The sequence below is a fragment of the Vidua chalybeata genome, chromosome 14 (genome assembly GCF_026979565.1).
Source record: "Vidua chalybeata isolate OUT-0048 chromosome 14, bVidCha1 merged haplotype, whole genome shotgun sequence".
NCBI classification, from domain to species: Eukaryota; Metazoa; Chordata; class Aves; order Passeriformes; family Viduidae; genus Vidua; species Vidua chalybeata.
Window position 1 is genome coordinate 9,854,949 of NC_071543.1, and position 20,650 is coordinate 9,875,598.

Sequence of the window (20,650 nt, forward strand, 5' to 3'; positions counted from 1 at the left end):
TGTTTCAGTGCTCCTGTGTTTACATCATAATTGTGAAACATAAAATAATTAGCTACTCTTACTATTACAGTTTTACATTTTTCTTGGCTATAGATATAATGATGTTTTTTTTCCAAGGTGGTCCAAGAGGAAATCGCAATTCCTTCAAGTTTTGTGAAGCTCAGTTATCTCAGTAGTCGGACGCCGGGGTATAAAACTTTGCTGCGCATTATTTTGACACACACAACCATCCCTTCTGGAATGGCAAAAGTCCATCTGATAGTTGCTGTAGAAGGTCGTCTGCTTCAGAAATGGTTTCCTGCTGCAGCCAATTTGGTGTACACGTTTGCCTGGAATAAGACAGATATATATGGACAGAAGGTTTCTGGTCTGGCTGAGGCAATGGGTATGTAGAATCACCTTGATGTAAGCAGAAGCACTCGCATACATCAAGCCAGGAAAATATGGCAGATAAATTCCTACATTCTTTTAAAATCAAATGCCTTTTTAGCTAAAGTCACTGAAGTGACTTGTATGATTTCCCAAGAACATTTATTTTCTTGTTCTTCCAATGTCATCTTTCTAATTTAATCAATTTGAAAACTCCCTTTTCCCTCAGAGAATGGTTATGTACTAATGGCATTAAATTCAGCTGTCTCTGCTTTTGAATGTTACTCTGAATATGACCTTCGGTGTGTCATTGTTTCTGTCATTTTTTGGCTGTGACATTTAAAATGTCATTTCCGCTTAGGGTTTGCAAAATTCTAACTTTTGGGCATCTTTTCTTACTACATTTCATGTCCCCAATAGTTAAAACTAATTGATTTGTTGCTTAAAGATGCTCATCCAAAAATCATCATGTTTCATAGGCAAGCAGCCCAGGCTATTCTGAGAATTGCTACAAAAGTGCTGTCTGTGCAAACACATTTTATTTAGCCAGCATTTTTTTTCATTAATTTCATGATTTGTTTTTTTAAGGGCTTTCTGTTTTTTTAAGTTAATTTGATGCCATGCTGTTTAATGGACTAATAGATGCTTTGTATTAGAATTACTTACTTTACAAGCAAAGCTTCGTATTGTGAATCAACCCCATTCACTCTGGTAGCAGTTCTGTTTGCTTTTTTTTAGGGCAATAATAAGCAGCAGCACTGGCAGATCAGGCTGTCAGGCAAGAGTAGCAGAGCCATGCACCCTCACAAGGAATATGCTTCATTCCACATGTGAAAATGCTGTTCTGAGGGGCAGCCAGGAGCTTCCTTCAGAATCTGTTGTGCTGTCCATGCAGGCAGAGTGGCCTGTGCAGAGGCAAAAGATGCCAGCCAGGCTCTGCAGCTCCCAGGGCCTCTGGGTGTGTGACAGCGTTACTGTGTGCTCCCAGACAGGTGGTCTGGAGGCAGCTCTGTGGGGGGCAATGGGGAAAAGGAGCATTATAGCCTTTTCCTGAGAATGATGCAAGCATAGACAGGGATGTCCATGATGGGTTATGAGACCAAGCTGTGGAGTATGATTACATAATGCAATATGCAATGGAAAGGTCAGACGAAGCTTTTCCCAGAGCTGTGGTCCTGCTGTCTCCTTGACCACGCACAACACGAGCTGCTGCCTGCAGGGACATTCCCACGTTCTCTCCTTACCCATGGGCCACCACTCACATTCATTTGATCATGAAATGAGCCAGATCAGGAACAAATTCAGCTGAAAACTGAAGCAACCAAGGAATAAGTGATACATTTTTGGCTTCATTAGTTTCCTGATCTGTTATGAATGCTCATGCAGAAGCTCAGGTCTTCTCATTCCAGCGTACCTCACACGCTGCATTGGCCTAAAGGAGTCCAAACTCCAACCTTGGGGGTGTAAGATCTCCAGAACTTCTGCATCATCTCTCCCATGTGAAACTGATCTTTCACTTCTGGCTCACATCTGCAGATGGGTGGACAACTTTTTCCTGGGGTCAGTCCGGTGCTGGCGCTGGCACCAAGGTTCTGAACATCCCAGGTGTGGTGTGTGGCAAGGAGCAGCAGTGCCCTTCTCAGAGCTACAAGAGACCCTGTGAGGGGGCAGATCCAGCCTTGTCCCGTTGCTGATACCAGTTCTGTTTGTTTTTGCAGCGAGGGAAGGTATCAAGTGAGTTGTTGGCACATATTTGTGCAAATCCAGAAATAAAACAATATTCCAGCCTGCCCTTCGGCACTCCCATGGGTGATCAGGCAGGACCAGGTGGGTCACAGGTGCCACCTGGGGCGTTCCTCAGCACCACTATGTGTGCCCTGTGTCCAGAGGCTGGCACTGTCTCATGTCTGAGAGGGAGCAGTTGACTACACTGCTCCCACTGCACCATCTAAGAGCCCTCCAATGATTCAGTACATATTTGGACTTTAAAACATTTTAATTCAAATACATAGCATGTCATGAAGTGATACTGTAGTTATTTTCCCAAATTAGGAGTAGATGAGCTTCATGTGTTTAAATATGAATAAAGCTTACACAATAGTGCTGGGTAACAACTATTAAGTTATTTAATTGGTTTTTTTTTCCTTTTCCTTAAAGTTAGGTTAATTATGCTTCTTTCAAAATAGGAGCAAAAATCTTGATATTTTAAGAGCATTACTCGCATGCTTTGTTAGATTCCAATAAAGCTTTATTTAATTTGACACACAGTAGTTATTAAGGGACCTTTATCTGCATCCATTATATGAATTTTTGTCAAAATAATTTCTTCTGCCAGTATATTACCAATATTTAATAATGCATTCTGTTCAGTTTTCATTTTAATTAAATTAAATTAGAGCAGGTTGAAGTCCTAGAACTCAGGATTATAACCATCTGCTTTTGGTTTTCTAAATACTATAAACATCTATATTTTTCTTCAGGGTTATTGACAGCACTGATCACATAACCAGTTACAGAAAACAAGACTTTCTGAGCATATTTCCACATGCAAATGCTTCTGTTTAAACTTGGAGAAATGTTTGCTGGCATGTGTCCAGTCCCCACAAGCTCCTCACAAGAGGCCATTTTCTCAGAGTAACAACTGAGATGACAAAGCAGCGTTCTTTGCTCTGAATAACAGCTGAGGGGCTGTGTTAAAGGGCACACACAGCTGACCCAGGATTGAATGTGTTAGGCACATGACTGGAGGAAAGATGTTAACGTGTAGGTGGCAAATGTGAGGTTTCTTCCTAGGACAAATCTGCCCTTTATCTCTCTGCATTAACACCTCAGTGTGCTCCTTACTGAACCCTTCAGACTCATCCCAGCACAGGATGTGGCTGTTCTGGAAGTTCCCTGCCCTTTCTTGGGCTCTCAGCTCAGGGAGGTGCCCAGAAGCTCTGCTGGTGTTGGTTGTAAGAGCTCCTGTAACAGAAGAATTGGATAAAGTGGCTGCTGGACCCTCAAACTGAAACCTGTAATGTTTGAAATGCACAATATTTACAGTACTTAAGGAAATGTGATTTTTACAAGTCAGAGTTCAGCTGCACAAATAGGTTCTTGCTAAAATGGTGAAGGAGCTCTAGAGCTGTTACTGTAAAGCACAGCTTTTAGTTTGCCATAAAACATTTATCTTACAAACAGAAATGTTCCCTGTTGGAGCTGGTCAAAATATTTTGATTGCATACAGTAATGAAATTTAGGCGGTATTAAAACTATCTATGGTTTAAGTAAAATATACCTAAAGCATTACGTAGAAAAAAGTGGAAAGAAACTATTAAAAATGTTTAATTTTTTTTTAATTTTGTATCTTAAAATCTTTTTTTAAACATTTTTATTTTGGAAAAGTTGAACTATTTCAATATTCCCTAGGTAAAATTATGGAATTTGGTGTCAAAAAAATATTCTTCCTTTATGAATGAGTTTCACTGAAATCTAGTGAAGTTGGAGATAAATAATTTTTTTGAAAGGTTGGTATGTTAGAGATATCAGAAATTTTGAAGTTTTGTTTTGATTTGTTTTATGGAAACTAAAGGAAAAGGGTTTTAATCAATTTGAGTTCCCAAGACCCACCATCCTTAGGGAAATTCAAGATTTTTCATCAGGTATTTTGGAAATATGCAAGCCTGTAAGATAAATGTGTAATTCTAGAAATGTTCAGCTTGTCAATCTATTTCTGCCTAACTATAATTTTTACAGTCATCAAACAAATTAAAACCAATTTGTTTTAGCATGGATTCTTTTCTATTTAAGCTGTTATTCAGGTAATTAGCAGAAATGCAGTAAACAAGTCAGGAGTCATTGGAGGAGATTTATAATCTTATGAAATCCATAACTGATATCACAGACTATTTTCTGCTTTGAAGCAGTAGTAACCATAGCTGTAATAACATAATAATCTCTTAAAACCCTTTTTTCAAAAAAATACCATACAATAGCATGAGGCAGAGGAAAATTAGTGGCATCATTACTTGACAGATTAATATCAAAACCTGGAATGAAAAATTGCCTAGCAGTTCACAGAGAAAAAGGTAGACTGAGAGATTTTTAATTATTTGTTTGCAGTGTCGGTGGGATATGAATATGAAACATGTCCTGATTTTATTCTGTGGGAGAAGAGAACAGTAATCCTTCAAGGCTTTGAAATGGATGCTTCAAATCTGGGTGGCTGGTCTATAAACAAACACCATGTACTAAATCCACAAAGTGGTAAGTCCCTCCTTTATTAACTGCCTACACAGAAGGAGAATACAAATTTTAAAGGAATTAATTGTTCAGGTTTTAAGTGTTACACTTCCTAATGTGTAATCCTCTTTGAATGTGCACCCTCATGTATTGAGAGCTGAACTGTAAATGCCATCTGAAAGGATATTTTGAATGTTCTGGCTCCCAGGGTTTAGACATTAATACCTCTGACTCTTGCGATTGCTAACACATTGTGGTTGTTCAGATGGGAAAAGGGCAAACTAATTTGGGTTCATTCTCACACAGCTGGTATAGAAGTGCCACATTTCAGGTCAGTCTGTAGTGTGTTATATTCCCAGTGAAGCGTCTACACCCTTAATTCATCCTGTGACTGCCGCCAGTTTGTAGCAACACAGCCCCAGGCAGACAAAGTCTGCTTGATCACAGAGCAGCACTTCCAAACCCACGCTGCCACTCCACTGTGCAGTTTTTGTGGCTGCCCAGTCTGTGGAGAAGCACAGTAAGTCACTCCTCAGTACAAGCAATCCAACACATTTCAAAGCGTTAGTAAAAAAAACCCTGTAAATGCTTTTTGTGTCATAACATTAACCCACAGACATATTCTTCAAGCATGGAGGCTTGAATATTTTTTCCCATTGCTTTTATTTTACACCTGGGGAGGTTTCTTTTCCTCTATGACCATCTATGATCAGGAACTAGTGCGACTATACTATTAAAACAATACTTGTAGATAAATTATGGGAACTATATATAGTTTTGCCAATAAACTGGTATCTCATTGTCCAGAAGAGAAACTTGAGGTCGTATTTTAGCACATATAAGTCAACAGAGTATTGGATTCAGAAAAGTTCTCTCAATTTGCTCCAGCTGAGAGTCAGTCCAATAAAATCTATTTCCATCTGCAAATTACTGTTGATGAAGATGCATGCACAGATGTATGGCTCTCAAGTTTTACAAGTTCTGTTGCTGAATGCACAGCTACAGCATAAATATTCCAAATACAAAAGGTCAGATTTAGTTTGTAAATTATCTGGATTTCTGTTTTGATTTAAAATAGTTTGACATTTTAAACAGCAGTTCTTTCATTCCCTGTCTTATTGGTTTGTATAGATTGTCTCTTTTAAATGCCAGCTATTGACATTTAACAAAGAGAAATCTGACCTCAGTCAGCTGAGCCCCCAACTGTGAGTCCCATAGTCTGCTCCTTAGTGCCAATTTACCACTTGCATAGTTTAATTTCAAGACTAAATTGCTGGCAGTAACTCTAATTTATATGACTATCTGATAACTGCAGTGGTTACTGCTACAATTCACCCCATAGGCACTAACATGTTCTGAGATTTTGAAAAGTATACAATTATAACCCAAGCTGGGCTAAGCCAGTGCTCTCCTGAGCACAAGGAGTGTGGTGACTAATTGCTTCCTGTCCCCATCTCAGCTGTGTGGCTGAGAATGCTCGAGAGCACTGAGCTGTCAGCCCCAAGCCACCTCCTCTCAGATCAGCTGGGCTGTGCCCACTCCATGGATGGGGAATGTGCAGCTTCCTTCAAGAGCTGCTCCTCTTCCTCGCGTGTTCCCGCTGTGCTGGACACCATCAAGGCTGAAGTCAGGGAAAGCTGCCAAACATCTTTACCCATCACCTGCAGAGACACAGGAGGGAAGGAGAGGGTATAAGGACATCTGACTTGAAATCCAGGGTCTCTTCTGTTTGCAGTTTGCACGTCAGACCATCTGCAGTCAGGTGGCAAAGCCCAGGCTCAGGGGCGTGTCAGAGGTTCCTCAGGACTATTACAGGCTTTGAGCACCCACACCTGGCTCGTGTACAACAAATTGAAAAGCAGCTAAGGGCAGAAAAACAATTACTATAACAAAGCTGGTGCACACCTACCAGAGCAGCCTGTAGGTTCATATTAAAGCAACAAAATGAAATAATGAACTGTGGTAACCAAAAGGATAAAAATAACAAGTGTGCTTCTGGTCTTACCTAGAAACAAGTGAACTGCACTTCCATTTCAGATATATAAAATGGGCTTTAAATAAGGACAAGAATATGATTCAAACTAGAATTATGTATTTTAGACTTATCTCCATGCCACCATGATGGATATGAAAAGCATTGAGTAGCCTGCTTGAGTATGAATATATTAAGATTTTTCACTTTCTAATTAAAGCATCTCCTCTGTATGTATGAAGAACTGCTCTTTTTAGAAGGATGAAACTTTTATGATTTTGAAACACTGCCACTGGATTAACTACAGAAACATAATTGGAATATAACGTTCTCTACTGCAAATTGCAATTTTATTTTCAAACTAAAACTAGAAGCACTTTGCTTGATTTACTAGTCCTGAAGAGCTTATATCTAACTTCAGCCATTAAGCCTGGTCGCCCAGCAGGTCTGCTACTGTGCACAACATTCCTGCTCAGAGCTCAGAGGGTAGATATTCTTCTTTCCCTCCCATGAAGGTTGCTCATTTTAGAGAAGTTACAAAATAAACTGAGTAACAAGAAATAGATGCAATTTTACAGACTTGCAATTCATAGTAATGTGGAGGTACATGTATTGACATGCAGAAACCTTAGCAAGGGAAAACTGTTCTACTGCCAGATGTAAGGATTTACAAAAAGAAAGAAAAAAAAATGATGCCCAATTCCAGCAGAATTGATGTGAAATAACAAATATTGTCCCAATGTGGCTGTCATTGGAAACTCAGTTTTTTTAAATGTATGCAATTTTGCATCAGTCTGGCTGTTAGGTTAACAAAGGATCACATCCTGTTCTCAGCTATACTCCACTGCTTTTTTCCCCACTTTCGTTTCCTCACCAGTTTGGAGGTTTGATCACTTCTAATTTGTGACATGATTAGAGTTTCATGTTTTCTGGTACAGAGGTTTTTGACAGTTTTGGAAGATCATCAGGGCATTTCTCATAATCAAGAAGAAAACAGATACCATAAATATTAGTTCCTACATTGAGGTATTTTAAAGACACCTGTATCTCATGAATACAAATGAATGGGATATTAACCAATTTTTCAGGGTGTTATTTGAATTAATTTTTTTTCTGATGGGCAAGTGCACTGATTCCAATTTTATTTATCTGAGGCAAGGAGGAGTAGTTTTAGAGGGACTTTATGCTTTAAGGTAGTTTCAAGCCCAGTGCAACAGAACATCGACTGAAATTAAAGCAGCAGCTTGAAAGCCTGATATTAAGCACACACTTAAATTTATTGACAGTAAAACATATTCTCCAGAGCCCTAATTATTTACTGGCATTTGTAAGGATGTTGAAAGATTACCTTAACATTGTAATTTCAGACAAAGGACAGCATCTTCATTTCACAGTCTTTTTATCCACGGCATAAGAGAGAATATTGCCATTTATTTTACTGGCATATTTCTAGGATGCTTTTTTTTTTAAGCCATCTTTCAAACAAATCTGTGCATTCTGTCCTCTATTGTTCATAGATTTTTTTTTTTTAATATAATTCCCTTCAAAATAGCTGTGGTAACATTCAGTAATTTCCAAGGTGAATTTTATCTTCAGATTTACCTGAAAAGAGTTTAAATAGAAGTTGATAGAGACAATACATAAATACATTTGCTGTACTTTGGGAAAACTCAAGACATGTCTCACCATGTACTTCCAGCAGTGTCTAGAATATTCTCATTTCCCAGCATGAGTCCACCAGACAGTAAATTCCCTTGTGTTTGTTCTTTAATAGTGCCAATTTTCTGATGAAGTACTGGGCCTTTCAAGGGAAATAAGAAATTTTGGACTAGGATCTAAAAGAGTACCTATCTTCTGATTGCAGTAGCCAAATTCTTGCAATAACATGTCATTTCAAAGATAATTCTTAAATATATTACCACATTGTTACTTAAACACTATAGCTGTCAGCTTGAGAAAATACATCTTTGTACTAGTTCTGGTATCACCAACCTAGCAATTGGGAAGACTTTGAACAGTGTATGCTGCAGAGCAGTGCTAGAATGAACTGTTCTAGCCTTTATGGCAGAAGGTAGGATATTGCTGGGAAGACATTCACTGGTGCCTCACAGTTGCTCCTTGACTCTTAACCTGGCTTTGCTGCACTTGGTACCATTTTCATATACCATGAAGGACTCACAGTTGAATTTAAATATTGATTTTGTACTGCCACTCAGTGCTCTTTTGTGAAAAATGCATAGTGGTCATGCTATTAATCTCCTTTAATTAAATATTCAAACTGCCTAAGAAATTCCTCTGCTACCTAATAAAAATTTATGAAGAAAATGAATTTTAAAGCAGTAATCCCCAAGAAATCAGATAGCACTGCAATTAGCAGTCAATTTGTTAGAGCATTAACCAACCATGAGTTTTCCTCCTGATGTTGGTTCTAAAATAGCCACTAGCCACTGCTGAACAAAATGGTGACAGTGAAGCTTGGGATGAACAAAATTGGAAAAGATTAGTGGAACCCTGTGACAGTCTTTAAAATATCAGATGTTTGTTGCTGTTTTGGTCATCTGGTTTTCTAGAGGATTTTGTAATCCAAAACCACAGAATAGTTTAAATGCCATACATTTGCTTATTTTCTCTCTGTTTTCTTCCCTCCCCTCCCTTTAGGAATTGTGCACAAAGGAAATGGGGAAAACATGTTCATTTCCCAGCAGCCTCCAGTCATCTCCACTGTGATGGGCAATGGACACCAGAGGAGTGTCTCTTGCTCCAACTGCAATGGGCTTGCCCTCAACAGCAAACTCTTTGCCCCAGTTGCACTGGCTTCTGGGCCTGATGGAAGTGTCTATATTGGGGATTTCAATTATGTCAGACGGATCTTCCCCTCTGGAAATTCCATTGGCATATTAGAATTAAGGTAAAAAAAATAATTGGCTTTCCTTGATCAGTGTGCATAATCCTGGCTGTGATATGCCTGTGAAAACTAGGGTGAGCTTTTATTCCTTGGGACTTGACAAATAGTCATGTGGCTTTGTGGCCATGTGTGTCATCAACTATCAAACCAACTTATCAGAAAATTTACACTTACTTGTAGTCGTTAGTTAAAAAGAATGTTTTAAGTGGCCTGTAGAATAGGTCTTGCATAATGAATTTCTGCAAAATGCAGCAGTAATAAAGCTGATTTTTCTTCATGTGAGGTTTTCCATACATTTTCTCCAATAGTTAAAATATACCATGATGCATATTTTTGAAAAAAGCTGCATAATTCCGCAGCAAACATGCAGAGTATCGTGTCAAGTCACAGCTCTGGGCCTATAGACTTACCATGTTTACAATTAATGCACTGTTCTTCATGAGCAGAGGATGGGGCTCAGTTTAAGCAGACAGGAGCAAACCTGGCATCACAGACTGCCAGAGGCTGAGCCTGGGCTACCCTTAATTACCCTGTAATTATCACCCCAGCTTCCCATTCCCTTTGAGGGACACAGGGGAAGGCGGGAAATATTTTGGACATTAACGCATGAAATTTCTCTTATTTAACATCCACCTAGCTAACATTGCTGGTAATGATTCTGTGTGCTGATTGTTCAGAATTAACTTGGCAATACATGGGCAGTGCAAAGGAAACAGTTTGAGAGAAAGAAATACCAAGAGGATAAACAGTATTTTGTTAGTGGGATACAGGTCTGTGAGCAGTCAAGCAAAGAACATAGTTCAGTCAAGGACTAACATTTCTTGTCTTTTTCTTTCCTTTTAAACCTGATCTGCCTTTCCAGGAATAGAGACACAAGGCACAGGTAAGTAAAATGTAATAACTGGTGTGTGGGCCACGTTCGAGGAGACAGTCTTACAAAAGTCCTGTAAAAGTCTGGATATAGAGAAACATTCTGAATTCAATAAATAGAAATGATAAAAAATACAAATGTTAATCTAATTCACCTTTATTTATAGTTCAGAAAGTTTGATTTGTTCTTGTTAAAGCAGTAAAGTCTCCCTCTAAAAATCAGTTTCCTGATCACCAAGAAGAGTTGGACAGGTTTAAAACTGAACATTGAGAGTACATTTCATAGCTGTCATACCCGTTTCACATGGTGTTTAACTGATCACAGATATAGCCATCCAAGGAAGCAGGAGTTCTAGCTACTAAAAAAATAGTTTAAAAGGCTACAGAAACACACTGTACTTTAATAGACTGTGCTTCAGAGGTTCTGGGGTACCATGAGCTTTAAAACCTGCCAGTTCCAGAGTGCACGGCAGAGCCCAGAACTGAAGATGCTGTGTCAAAGCTCAGTCCTTGTTGCTCCAGCTAAAGACAAAACAAGTGGCTCTCCCCCTTTCCAGCTGGCATTTTAGCATTGCAATTCTGGGATTTCTTTAAAGGGGTGAACATTGCACATTCAGCTTCTGCGACAGACGGTGAGGGAGTTGGTTCCAACAATCCAGCTGCAGAAGTGATGTTGCATGCTAGAAAGAAACAGCAAGGCACTCTGCCTCCTTAGAAATAAACTTCTTAGCATTCCAGTACTTAAATGAGATAAATAAACCAGCACTAGTACAATACAAGACAGTAACTTCATGGCATGGTAGGGAGCAGAGTGTGGACTGAGCTGTTTACGGTGTGAGAGTGTTGGTTGGAATTGCTCACTTTAGCCACAGGACTGCTATTGAATACTGTAAATTATTTACCAGATTATGTCACATTTCATATATTTTACAATTAAAACTTAAAAAGGAAGATTAATTCCTAGTTGGTAAGTACAAGGTTCCATTTTTTAACTGAAGGGTTGTTTCCACTTGCTTTAAACTGACTGGTGTGTTTGTAAACTAAATTTCTCTATAATGCATTAAAAACATAAATCAGCTTTTACATTTAGAAGTTTCTTTCGTAAAGTAGATTTTTTCTTTTTAATACCTGTTCACTAGTACTAGTTTCTTGAGATGAGCTTCAACCTTAATTAATTATGACAATATTCAAGTACCCCAGCCCTATTAACTACAATAATGTCTCTGTCACTATTCTGTCCAAGTGAGTTTTGTAGAAAATACAAGGAAATCGCTTGAAGTTAACATAGTGTCTGAGGTGATAGGGGAATACTCAATAATCCCACTGTGTGCCATTCTCTTGAGGCTGTAAAGGTCATAGTCGTGGTGGAAATTTATAGAATGCTCAAAGAAACATGTAGAAGCAGCAGGTAAAAGATGGCTCCTGACAGTCCAGGCAGGAAAAGGCTTCAAAATCCAGTCCTCTACACAACTTTTAGCCTCTAAAAGAGTTCTTTTTACCATGTAAAAAAGACAATACTGTGTAAAAAGGGAGAATTGCGCAACCAGTAAACAGAAAATGCCACTGATCTTATTTTTGACTGTTCACAAATACCTTAGCCCCTTTGTTTTTCTTGTCATCATGATTTCAATAAGCTACAGCAAAGCTGTTTAACTGGTAAAAATGGAAACGAAACTTCAAGAAAAATACAGAGTAAAATTTAGTACAGAATACTACTGAAAAGATCAATTTTAAATCTTAGTCTACTTCATATGGTTTTTAAAAGGCTAATTTAAATCAACTCAGATTTATATCTGATTACAATCTTCTGCAAAAATAGCAAGTTTTTTTAAATTGTGTTCCATTTTTCACTAGTACTCTTTAAGCATTTTAGTATGCAAGGCTTTAAGCATAAACATGACGAGTTTTCTAACAGCTGGTCTATTAAATCTAACGACAAGGATGACAGAAAATGTGTCTACAAGGAGAATATAGAGTGACCCCTGGTTCTCTGCAGTTTCTGCACACTGAACAACATGTTTATTTAAAATCTAGAATTCTCCTTGCAACTTTTTATTTAAAAGTCATCATTTGGCTGGCCAGTCACTCCTGACCTCAATCCAGACAGCAAAATTTATTCTTGATATTTTCACCATACAAATATTATAGTGGTGATACCTTGGCATTAATTGCTTTTAGCTCATCCTCTTACTCATCTTTCATCATACCACTGCCCTCTCATTCCCTGTCTTTACTAGAACTGGATTTCACATCTGTTCCCCAGCTCTGGGACTATCACTGAGTGTTGTCAAACCCACCACAAACAGAACTGGCCTAGGAGAGAGGAGGAACTCACTTCACAACTTTGTTGCAGCAATCCTAAGTGTTAGTTAATTGTATCAATATCAATAAAATCTCTCCTAAAAAATAAGAAGGGGGGGAGAAATTTATAATTTCTTTAATCTAACTGGGCATATATAACCCAGCCACTTTTCAGAAATCTCCTCCTCCCCCTTAGAGGAGCACATCAGTTGCTAAAAATATTGTCTGAGCACCTAAACTCTCTGCCTGTGCCTCTCTCCCACCATTTCAGTAACCAGGTGTGTGATTGAAATTTCTCTCTGGGTTTTTAGTCAGGCCCCACTGCAGGCTTAGCAGGCTCAGGACACTAGCATGATGTGCCATGTGCTTAAAAAATTTCTTCTAACTGGAAATTAACTTTGCACTGAAAAAGAAACTAAGTCTTACTAGATAATAAATGCAGCCCAGTTTTCAGATTAGAATTTATGATCTCCACCATTTAATTAACATATGTAAATATTTTTTAAAATAACATTTTATAATCTCAATAAGGCAGTGACAGTGCATGAATTATGGTGCATTAATTCATCCCTGGTTGCACTGACAGTACTTGGCCTTCTGCCTTGCTCTGACAATACAGTCGGCATGAATTAAGGCACCATATTTCACACCTTCATATCTCCTAAGTTTTAGAAACAGATAAAAATAACCAAGAGTGGGTATTTGTGTCCATGGAGAACAGCCTGTGATTCACTTTGCTGCAACTCATAGATTTGTTTTCAGTGCCAAGAGTACTAGGAGGTATCAGATATAGAAAAATGATCTTGCTTTTGATAGTAATAATTATAACTAAGCTGAAGTCCCTCCAGTTAGCTTTATTCTGAGTGGTTTGGTACTGATGGGCAGACCAACTGTCCCAGTAGCAGTCTCTGCCCCAGCTCCCTGACCCATAACTCACTGGTCAGGCTCTGTAGCAGGACACTGGTGGTGTTTTGAGCTGCTCTCACACCTCGGTCCTTTTCAGATCTCTGAGCTGATGTCTTCAGAGAAGTACAGTACAATTGTGAAGCTGCCACAGAGACGTAAAAGACAAAAACAAGTTGACTTTGATGCTTTTCTCTTCTGTTTTAGTACGAGTCCTGCACATAAATATTATTTGGCTGTTGATCCAGTGTCAGAATCCCTTTACTTATCAGATACCAACACCAGAAAAGTCTACAAAGCAAAGTCTCTCACTGAAACAAAGGATCTGGCCAAAAATGCAGACGTGGTGGCAGGAACAGGTGATCAGTGCCTTCCTTTCGACCAGAGTCACTGTGGGGATGGTGGAAAGGCATCTGAGGCCTCTCTCAACAGCCCAAGAGGTAAGAAAAGACTCAATCTGGGGTCCTTAGTGTTGGTCACCTGTATTTCCTTTCATTATTTAGGAACTCAGATGCAACTGGATGAACGTAAATGTGTCTGTGGCAATGATTTAACCAACTATTAAGCCAAATTACTTTATGGGGTTTACTCATGTCTGCAGTACAACCAGTCCTTTATGAGGGACCAGCATGGGCAGCAGGCTTCAGCTTGAATCCTCTGATTACTCTTCCCTGCATGACAACACTCCTCTTTCATTACCTTTCAATTGCAAGGTGGCAACATTTAATTATATATAACTCTTAAGCAAATTATATGGTTTCAAAGTCCAGTTTTTAGATTTTATGCATCAGGTGAGTGTTGTAATGTTAACAGAGCTTACTCATACACAGTAAGTCAGGGCTGTTCAAATCAGCCAGCAAAATCGAGTTTATTTGGAGCTCTAGTTTGTCCTTTCTTATTAACACATTTTGCAAAAAAATGAGCATCTCCCCTGCTGCACATGAAATAAGCATTTTACTGCAGCCTTCCCTGTCAGAGTACATCCAGTATTGTCACAGGCAAAATGCATGTGAAGCCTTGAATCCCCACCAAAGCCACAATTAATCTCCTTGCAATGTGCACTAGAACTGTGATAAAGTCTCTGGATTTGGTGCTCTAAAGCAGCTGATCACCCTCAGCTCCCAGTGAAATCCCTGGAACAAAGGGTACTCAGCAGCTCCCAAGGCAGAGCCCTGCGTGGGCTGTGCTGTGCTTCCCCCGCCCCTGCTCACTGCTGGCTCCAAGGAAGGGGTTTGATTATTTTTCCTGAGCTAATAAAGGAAGGCTGTGCATCAGTAGGAAATTAGAATGTATATCCAGGCAGAAATACCTCTAAGACAAGCAAATAATCCTGGTTTAAGGTTTAGCAAGAGACACATTGTAATTATAGAGTGACTTTAACATGTCTTTAATGATAGAAGGTAAGTGTGAGGTAAGTACAAATAAATGTTAATCTTCAGGCACCTAATTAATGTAATGAATCACTTCTAAAAATAGTAGAAAACAAAGGTTTTCAGATCCTTTATCAGGAAAGTGTGATTCTGTGAAAGTGATCAATGTTTTATTTCTGATTACAATTTATTATATCAAATTACAATACAATCAGTTGTTCCATCTTATTTTCTTAGTGGGGAAATATGTTGATGAAAATGTTGTGATACACTGTTTACTTTAAAGATACTCATACTTACTTCCTTAATAGAAGATTCTAGTCATAAAGAAATGAGGAGGAATAAAAACACGAGTCAGGAGTTCTTGGGCAGCCAGTAATTATTAAAAAGAAATTGTCAGCAGACAATGCCTCTTCTATTGGCAAATTCAGGCAATGACTCCCAGGTGCTTTAGAATTATGCATCACCTCTAAATAACATCAGTTTGAAGTGATCTGATTTTTATGTTTCTATTTTAATCTCGAGGAAGTCTGGGCTGCCACCTGCCTTTTTGTGCAGGCCCTAACAAAATGCAGCATCAGCTCGTGGTCACCAGCAGTGTGATCAGTGTAGCACTGTAACAGCGTAGCAGCTACAGGTCCTTGTTTTCCCCTGAACAGGAAGAGGTTGAATAACCCTGGAAAGTAGAAGGAAGTGTTTGCCTGGTACCCATAGATCTTTATTAAGAAACAGAGATGCCTCCCATACTCTGTAGTTTTAGAGATTCTTTTGGATCACTTATTTTGCTTTGAAATACTTGTCAAGTCAAAAGATGTCGTATTTCTATTGAAATTACATTCAAACAGTATAAAGAAAACTGTTTTCTCTAGGAAGCAGGAAATTTTGACAAAAACATTTTAACCACGTTTAAAAATCCTTGGACATACAGACACACAGTGTTATATAGCATTTGACCAAAGAAATAAATGAATTTTTTCTGATTTCATACCTCTGAGATTTTTACAGTGCAACAATAGGTCCCAGACAGAGTAATTGCCAAGTTATTAAATAGAATCACTTGCATTATTCAATGAATATTTTTTATTTATTTTTTAAGCTGATACAGGAATATTATTAGCTTTTTTACTTTGCTTGCCTTCTTGTTTTTGTCCTGAGTATTCCTTTTCCCATTATAAATGAAAAATAAATTTCCCCCTTACTTGATAGAAAAATAGTATGTGAAAAAGGACTCCATTTAGTGGTTGTCTGACCTTGTTAGTTATATCTTAAAAGTTGGACTCTAATTTTTGCTACTAGCTGCTGCACATAAAAGGTTATCTAGAGGACTCTGTTTATCCATTTGCAAAATTGATAAGAAATACCTACTCTGTAACACTTGTGAAACTTAATCCTGTTTGGTAACATCCTCAAAGCTATGTTAATAGGTGGAAATTCAAATTCTCTCTCTTACTCACTTTTCTGGATGAAAGTTGCTTTGAAAAGTACTTTAAGTTTTCTAAACTCATACCCATTTTTTTAGTTCCTTGAACATGCAGGGAGGTTTGAGGAGAGCCCTGGATTGTTATTTAATTATTTCTTTCATCAGTGTTTATTTCTCATTATCTTTATTTGGCAAGACTGCCTTTGCCTAGTGACCAGGAATTAAATGCCAGACAGGAAAATATCATGAAGTAACACTAATCAATTCTGATTTCATCCTTCCACAACTTTCATTTTACAGGTAGCAAACACATGTAGCTTTGTTCAGTCTGTTTCTGATTTTCTGTGAAGGACTGGAGATGGGGCTTAGTGAATATTAATCTTGCACTATCGTATGTTGGGCTGACTTTGAAAGATGCTTTTAAACATGCATGGCTGATGTAGTTGAAATTTGAACTTCAATATATTATTTTTACTGCAACTTTCTTTAATTCTGTAGAGATCTCAGACTAATGAGTCATGTAATAGATGACCAAGTACTTAAGTAGAATGTGAAATGATACAAGGTTGGGACATAAAATAAGATCTGTGACAAGCTGAACACATTTATTACACAAGAAGATATTGAAAATGAAGAAGTAACTACACAAGATATTAATCATTGACTGAATTCCAATCACTTGAACTTTTCCAAGTAACAGATTTTAATTTTGGGGTGGGGAATTCTGTTTGGTGGGTTTGGAGATTTTTTTAATAGAAATTATTTATGGCACATCTAGTTGCCAGTGCTATCTTTTAAACAATCTGATTAGTATTTATGATAAGGTACTTGAGGATCACATTCTGGTTTTAACTAGATTAGTCATCGAGTATTGGAGCAGTAAGAGGCACAAAATGAGTGGAAATGCTTGGGACTTGTACTTAGCCCTGCAAAGCCAGTGCTTGAATCAACACCATTAAACACTTGCCTACCCTGCCCTTCTGAAATCAGTGGGCTTTAGACCTGTAAATAGATTTGACTTTCTAAGCATAATTGACAGAGGCAGTGAGAGTTTGAGACAATCAAGTTACCACATTCTTGCTGAGCTCCAGTGTCTCCCAGGCAGCAGGGTAAGAAAAGTGTCCGAATGACATCCGATTTCCATTACCTTGTGTCTGTGAGCAGCACTCACACACAACAGCTCTGCTGGAAATGCAAGCTGTGTAACTTCTGTGAAAACAGTAGGTGCCTCCAGTGATGCCACCCTAAACATCAGGGTGATTTACACCTTTTGGAAACCCAAGGACTAAATTTAAAGATGTAAACATTTAAGGTCCTGCAGTGTCTGCTTTTTAATTCCTGGGTTCAGACCAGCATCTAGAACTCGGTGCACACACTGTCTGTGCAAGCCACATCAGTGCCTCGAGAAATTTGACTGCACTCTGAGTACAGAGTACGTGGATGCACTGCAGTGACCTCACTGCAGATGCAGTGACCTCAAACAAAGCACCAGGGGAATGGAGAAGGTTGGGATAAGTTCTAAATCCCATGCACAAAAATACCTTATCCACAGCTGCAGCAAAGAACTTTTTCACTCAGACCAATGGCCATGAGATAGAAACGCAAATTAAGCATAATGTAAAAAGCAGTTCTGCCGTGTAGTTTTATCTATTTTGCTTGCAATTACTTTACTAAGGAAATACTACTTTAAAAAATCAAGCTTTTGAAGATGTGTTCATCCTTAGTAGCTTGCATCCTGAAATAATCAGTCTTGTTGCTCCTCATCCTCAGCAATACATTCTAAAGTAAATAAAGTTGTAACAACTGCTCAGACTAAACCTTTACTCTTGTCAAATGGCAGTAGCCCATTTAGGACTGCTTCTGTTCAGCTAGAAGATTCCTTTTACTTTCAGTAGGATGCACAACCAAATTCCTATTATAGCCTTTTGTGATAACAGATGCACTTGCCAAAGGTAATGATTAATGCTATTTTTCCAGCAATCTTTGCTATTCTGCAAATTCCTAAGACCTTTTTAACCTCTCCATGGAATTCTAAAAGGAAAGTAGAATGGGGTGAGATTTTTCATTAGCAGTATATAAAGTTAGAAATAGACAAGCCAAAGTAATTTGCAGCCTCAAGTCATTGTCATATATGCATCATAAAATCTGCAAAAAAAAAAAACCAATCTCATGCCATTTTTATTCATTTAAATTTATTCCTTATTTTTCTCTTCAGTAGCCTTAGCTACCTATGATTTCCAAAGTATGGGAAACTTGTAGAACATTGTAAACTTTTTGGATAGCAGTTTTTTTTCCTAAATTTAATCCAACATTCATCTAAATTCATAAATCATTCACTTTTCTATTCACCCATGTCAGCAGGATGACCCCAGTCATCATGTCTCAGGCTGGAAGCTGAACATTTTCATTCACAGTCAGTAGTTAAAAACGCTGTTTGCTTCAAGTCTACTTATCTGCCTCTAAAGAGAACAGCACTCAAGTGCAAGTACTGAAGTCGTGTTCCAACTGACAAAGAACTCCTGAATATTTTGCAGCTAGTGCTGAGACAGTAAGGAAGTAAAGATGACAAAGATCACAAGGCAACAGACTGCAAATCACTTGAATCATATTTTGAGTGGTGTATTATGGTAACCTATAAATAACTAATTGCATAAAATTGCTTTAGTTCCTAGATGGCAGCTTTAATTAAAAGCACCAAAGACATTTAGAAGTTTAGAAATGGATGGCATGCAATTTGCCCTTTTAGCACCATAAAATGGTAATTAACCAATTTGATTCACTTCTTCCTATTAAAAGTTTTATGAGAATCACAAGTTCCTTCTAAATACAGTTGTTCTTCAGCAGAAGGTGGCATTCTCTTTTATCCATCCTCACCAGTAGCTGTAGATGTTGTTTTAAAAATTCTTCAGAAGTTTAATTAGAAGTTTTCAATATAGAATGGTCATTTGTAAGTTTTCAGCTGTGCAAAAAGTGTTAAGTAGAACTTCCAGGAGTAGGCAACATATAGTTCTAGCTGCTATTTATTGACATGTTTGAAAAGGATTTGTTCCCAAAAAAAAGCTTCTCTTACAATACAAGTGTGGGATATGATATAGGGTAAAAAAAAATCTTAATAGGGAACTTACTATATTACTTTAGATCCATATTTTTAGCACTATAGTGTTAACTTCTGAAATGCCAAAATTTCTAGACTGAATGACTGTATTTTGAATTTATACTTATGATAACTACACAAAAAGCAATCCGTTTGCTATTTGCATTTATAATGGTGTGTGTATGTGCACTAAGGCAGAGCTGTCAAGTAGCTTCAACTACTCTGAAGAGCAAATAACAGGAGAGGTTATAGTCATCCTTCTGTGTTTATCATAGGTGTACCCAGCCCCTGTACTAATTATTATTTGTTGGAAAAAATTGTTACAAAAAGGAAAACTTTCTGCCTAGTCTTTCTAGTAATAATACTTAGTCACCACATTTGACAGCATTACTGGCAGTTAATTTTTAATGTTAGTTAACAGAATTCAAATGGTACTGATTAAAAGACCTCTGAGTGTTATAAATATTGCTCCAAAATGTCTGCATGTAAATCCACTGGAGATAGATCTTCGTAAAAACTACTGTTTCACATTCAGGTACAAAATTCAGCCCTATGTAGGACATTCCCAGCGACTAAAATATGACCAAAACCAGTCTTGCAGCACAAGCATGTCACTCAGTGAGACTGATACTCAGCTCTGAGTCAAACAACGAGACTAAATCTTGGCACAGATTTATTTTGTCCTTACCCAGCTATCAGTTTTTAATGAGCAATCTGTATGTAAGCAGGGTAAGCCTGTCATTTGTGCAATAGGTCATAGGTCCCTTTAGTGCCCAAAGACATCATCATTTGGGCACAGAATTTAGTGTTGCAGTTCCTTAAAAAAAAGAAAAATAATCAGACAAACTACATCTCCTTTCCTGGGGGAAAAAAAAATACCTTTCTTACTCATGGGGTGAGCAGTGCTCCCACTTGCACTCGAGTGCAATTCATTACCCTCAGCATGTGCATGTTTCCTCCCCCAGTTCCTTGGTGATTAAACCACAATTGCTGTGCTGTGTGTGATTTCATTCTGCATTACACTGTACGTCAGAAAAGGATTAAAAATAAGCTCTTGGAGTACAGATTATATGTAGCATCATGTAAGATGTGACAGGAGCATTAATGAGTCCAACTCTAATGAATAAATTGGGACAGTTCAGCCACAAATCTGCATTGTTTTCCAGTGGATGCTTTATGTAGGGTATTTGTCAACAAGACTTAAATGCATAAGTAGTTTTTT

General features: G+C 38.1%; 1 protein-coding gene across 1 annotated transcript in view; it reads left to right on the forward strand.

The window, feature by feature from the left end:
- TENM1 (teneurin transmembrane protein 1) overlaps positions 1 to 20,650 on the forward strand; it is a 304,289-nt gene that overhangs the window by 236,472 nt on the left and 47,167 nt on the right. Inside the window, exons 18-22 of the mRNA XM_053955867.1 lie at positions 118 to 385; positions 4,474 to 4,617; positions 9,224 to 9,473; positions 10,333 to 10,353; positions 13,752 to 13,984. Coding sequence (XP_053811842.1) covers positions 118 to 385; positions 4,474 to 4,617; positions 9,224 to 9,473; positions 10,333 to 10,353; positions 13,752 to 13,984 — 916 coding nt within the window. The remainder of the gene's footprint in view (positions 1 to 117; positions 386 to 4,473; positions 4,618 to 9,223; positions 9,474 to 10,332; positions 10,354 to 13,751; positions 13,985 to 20,650) is intronic.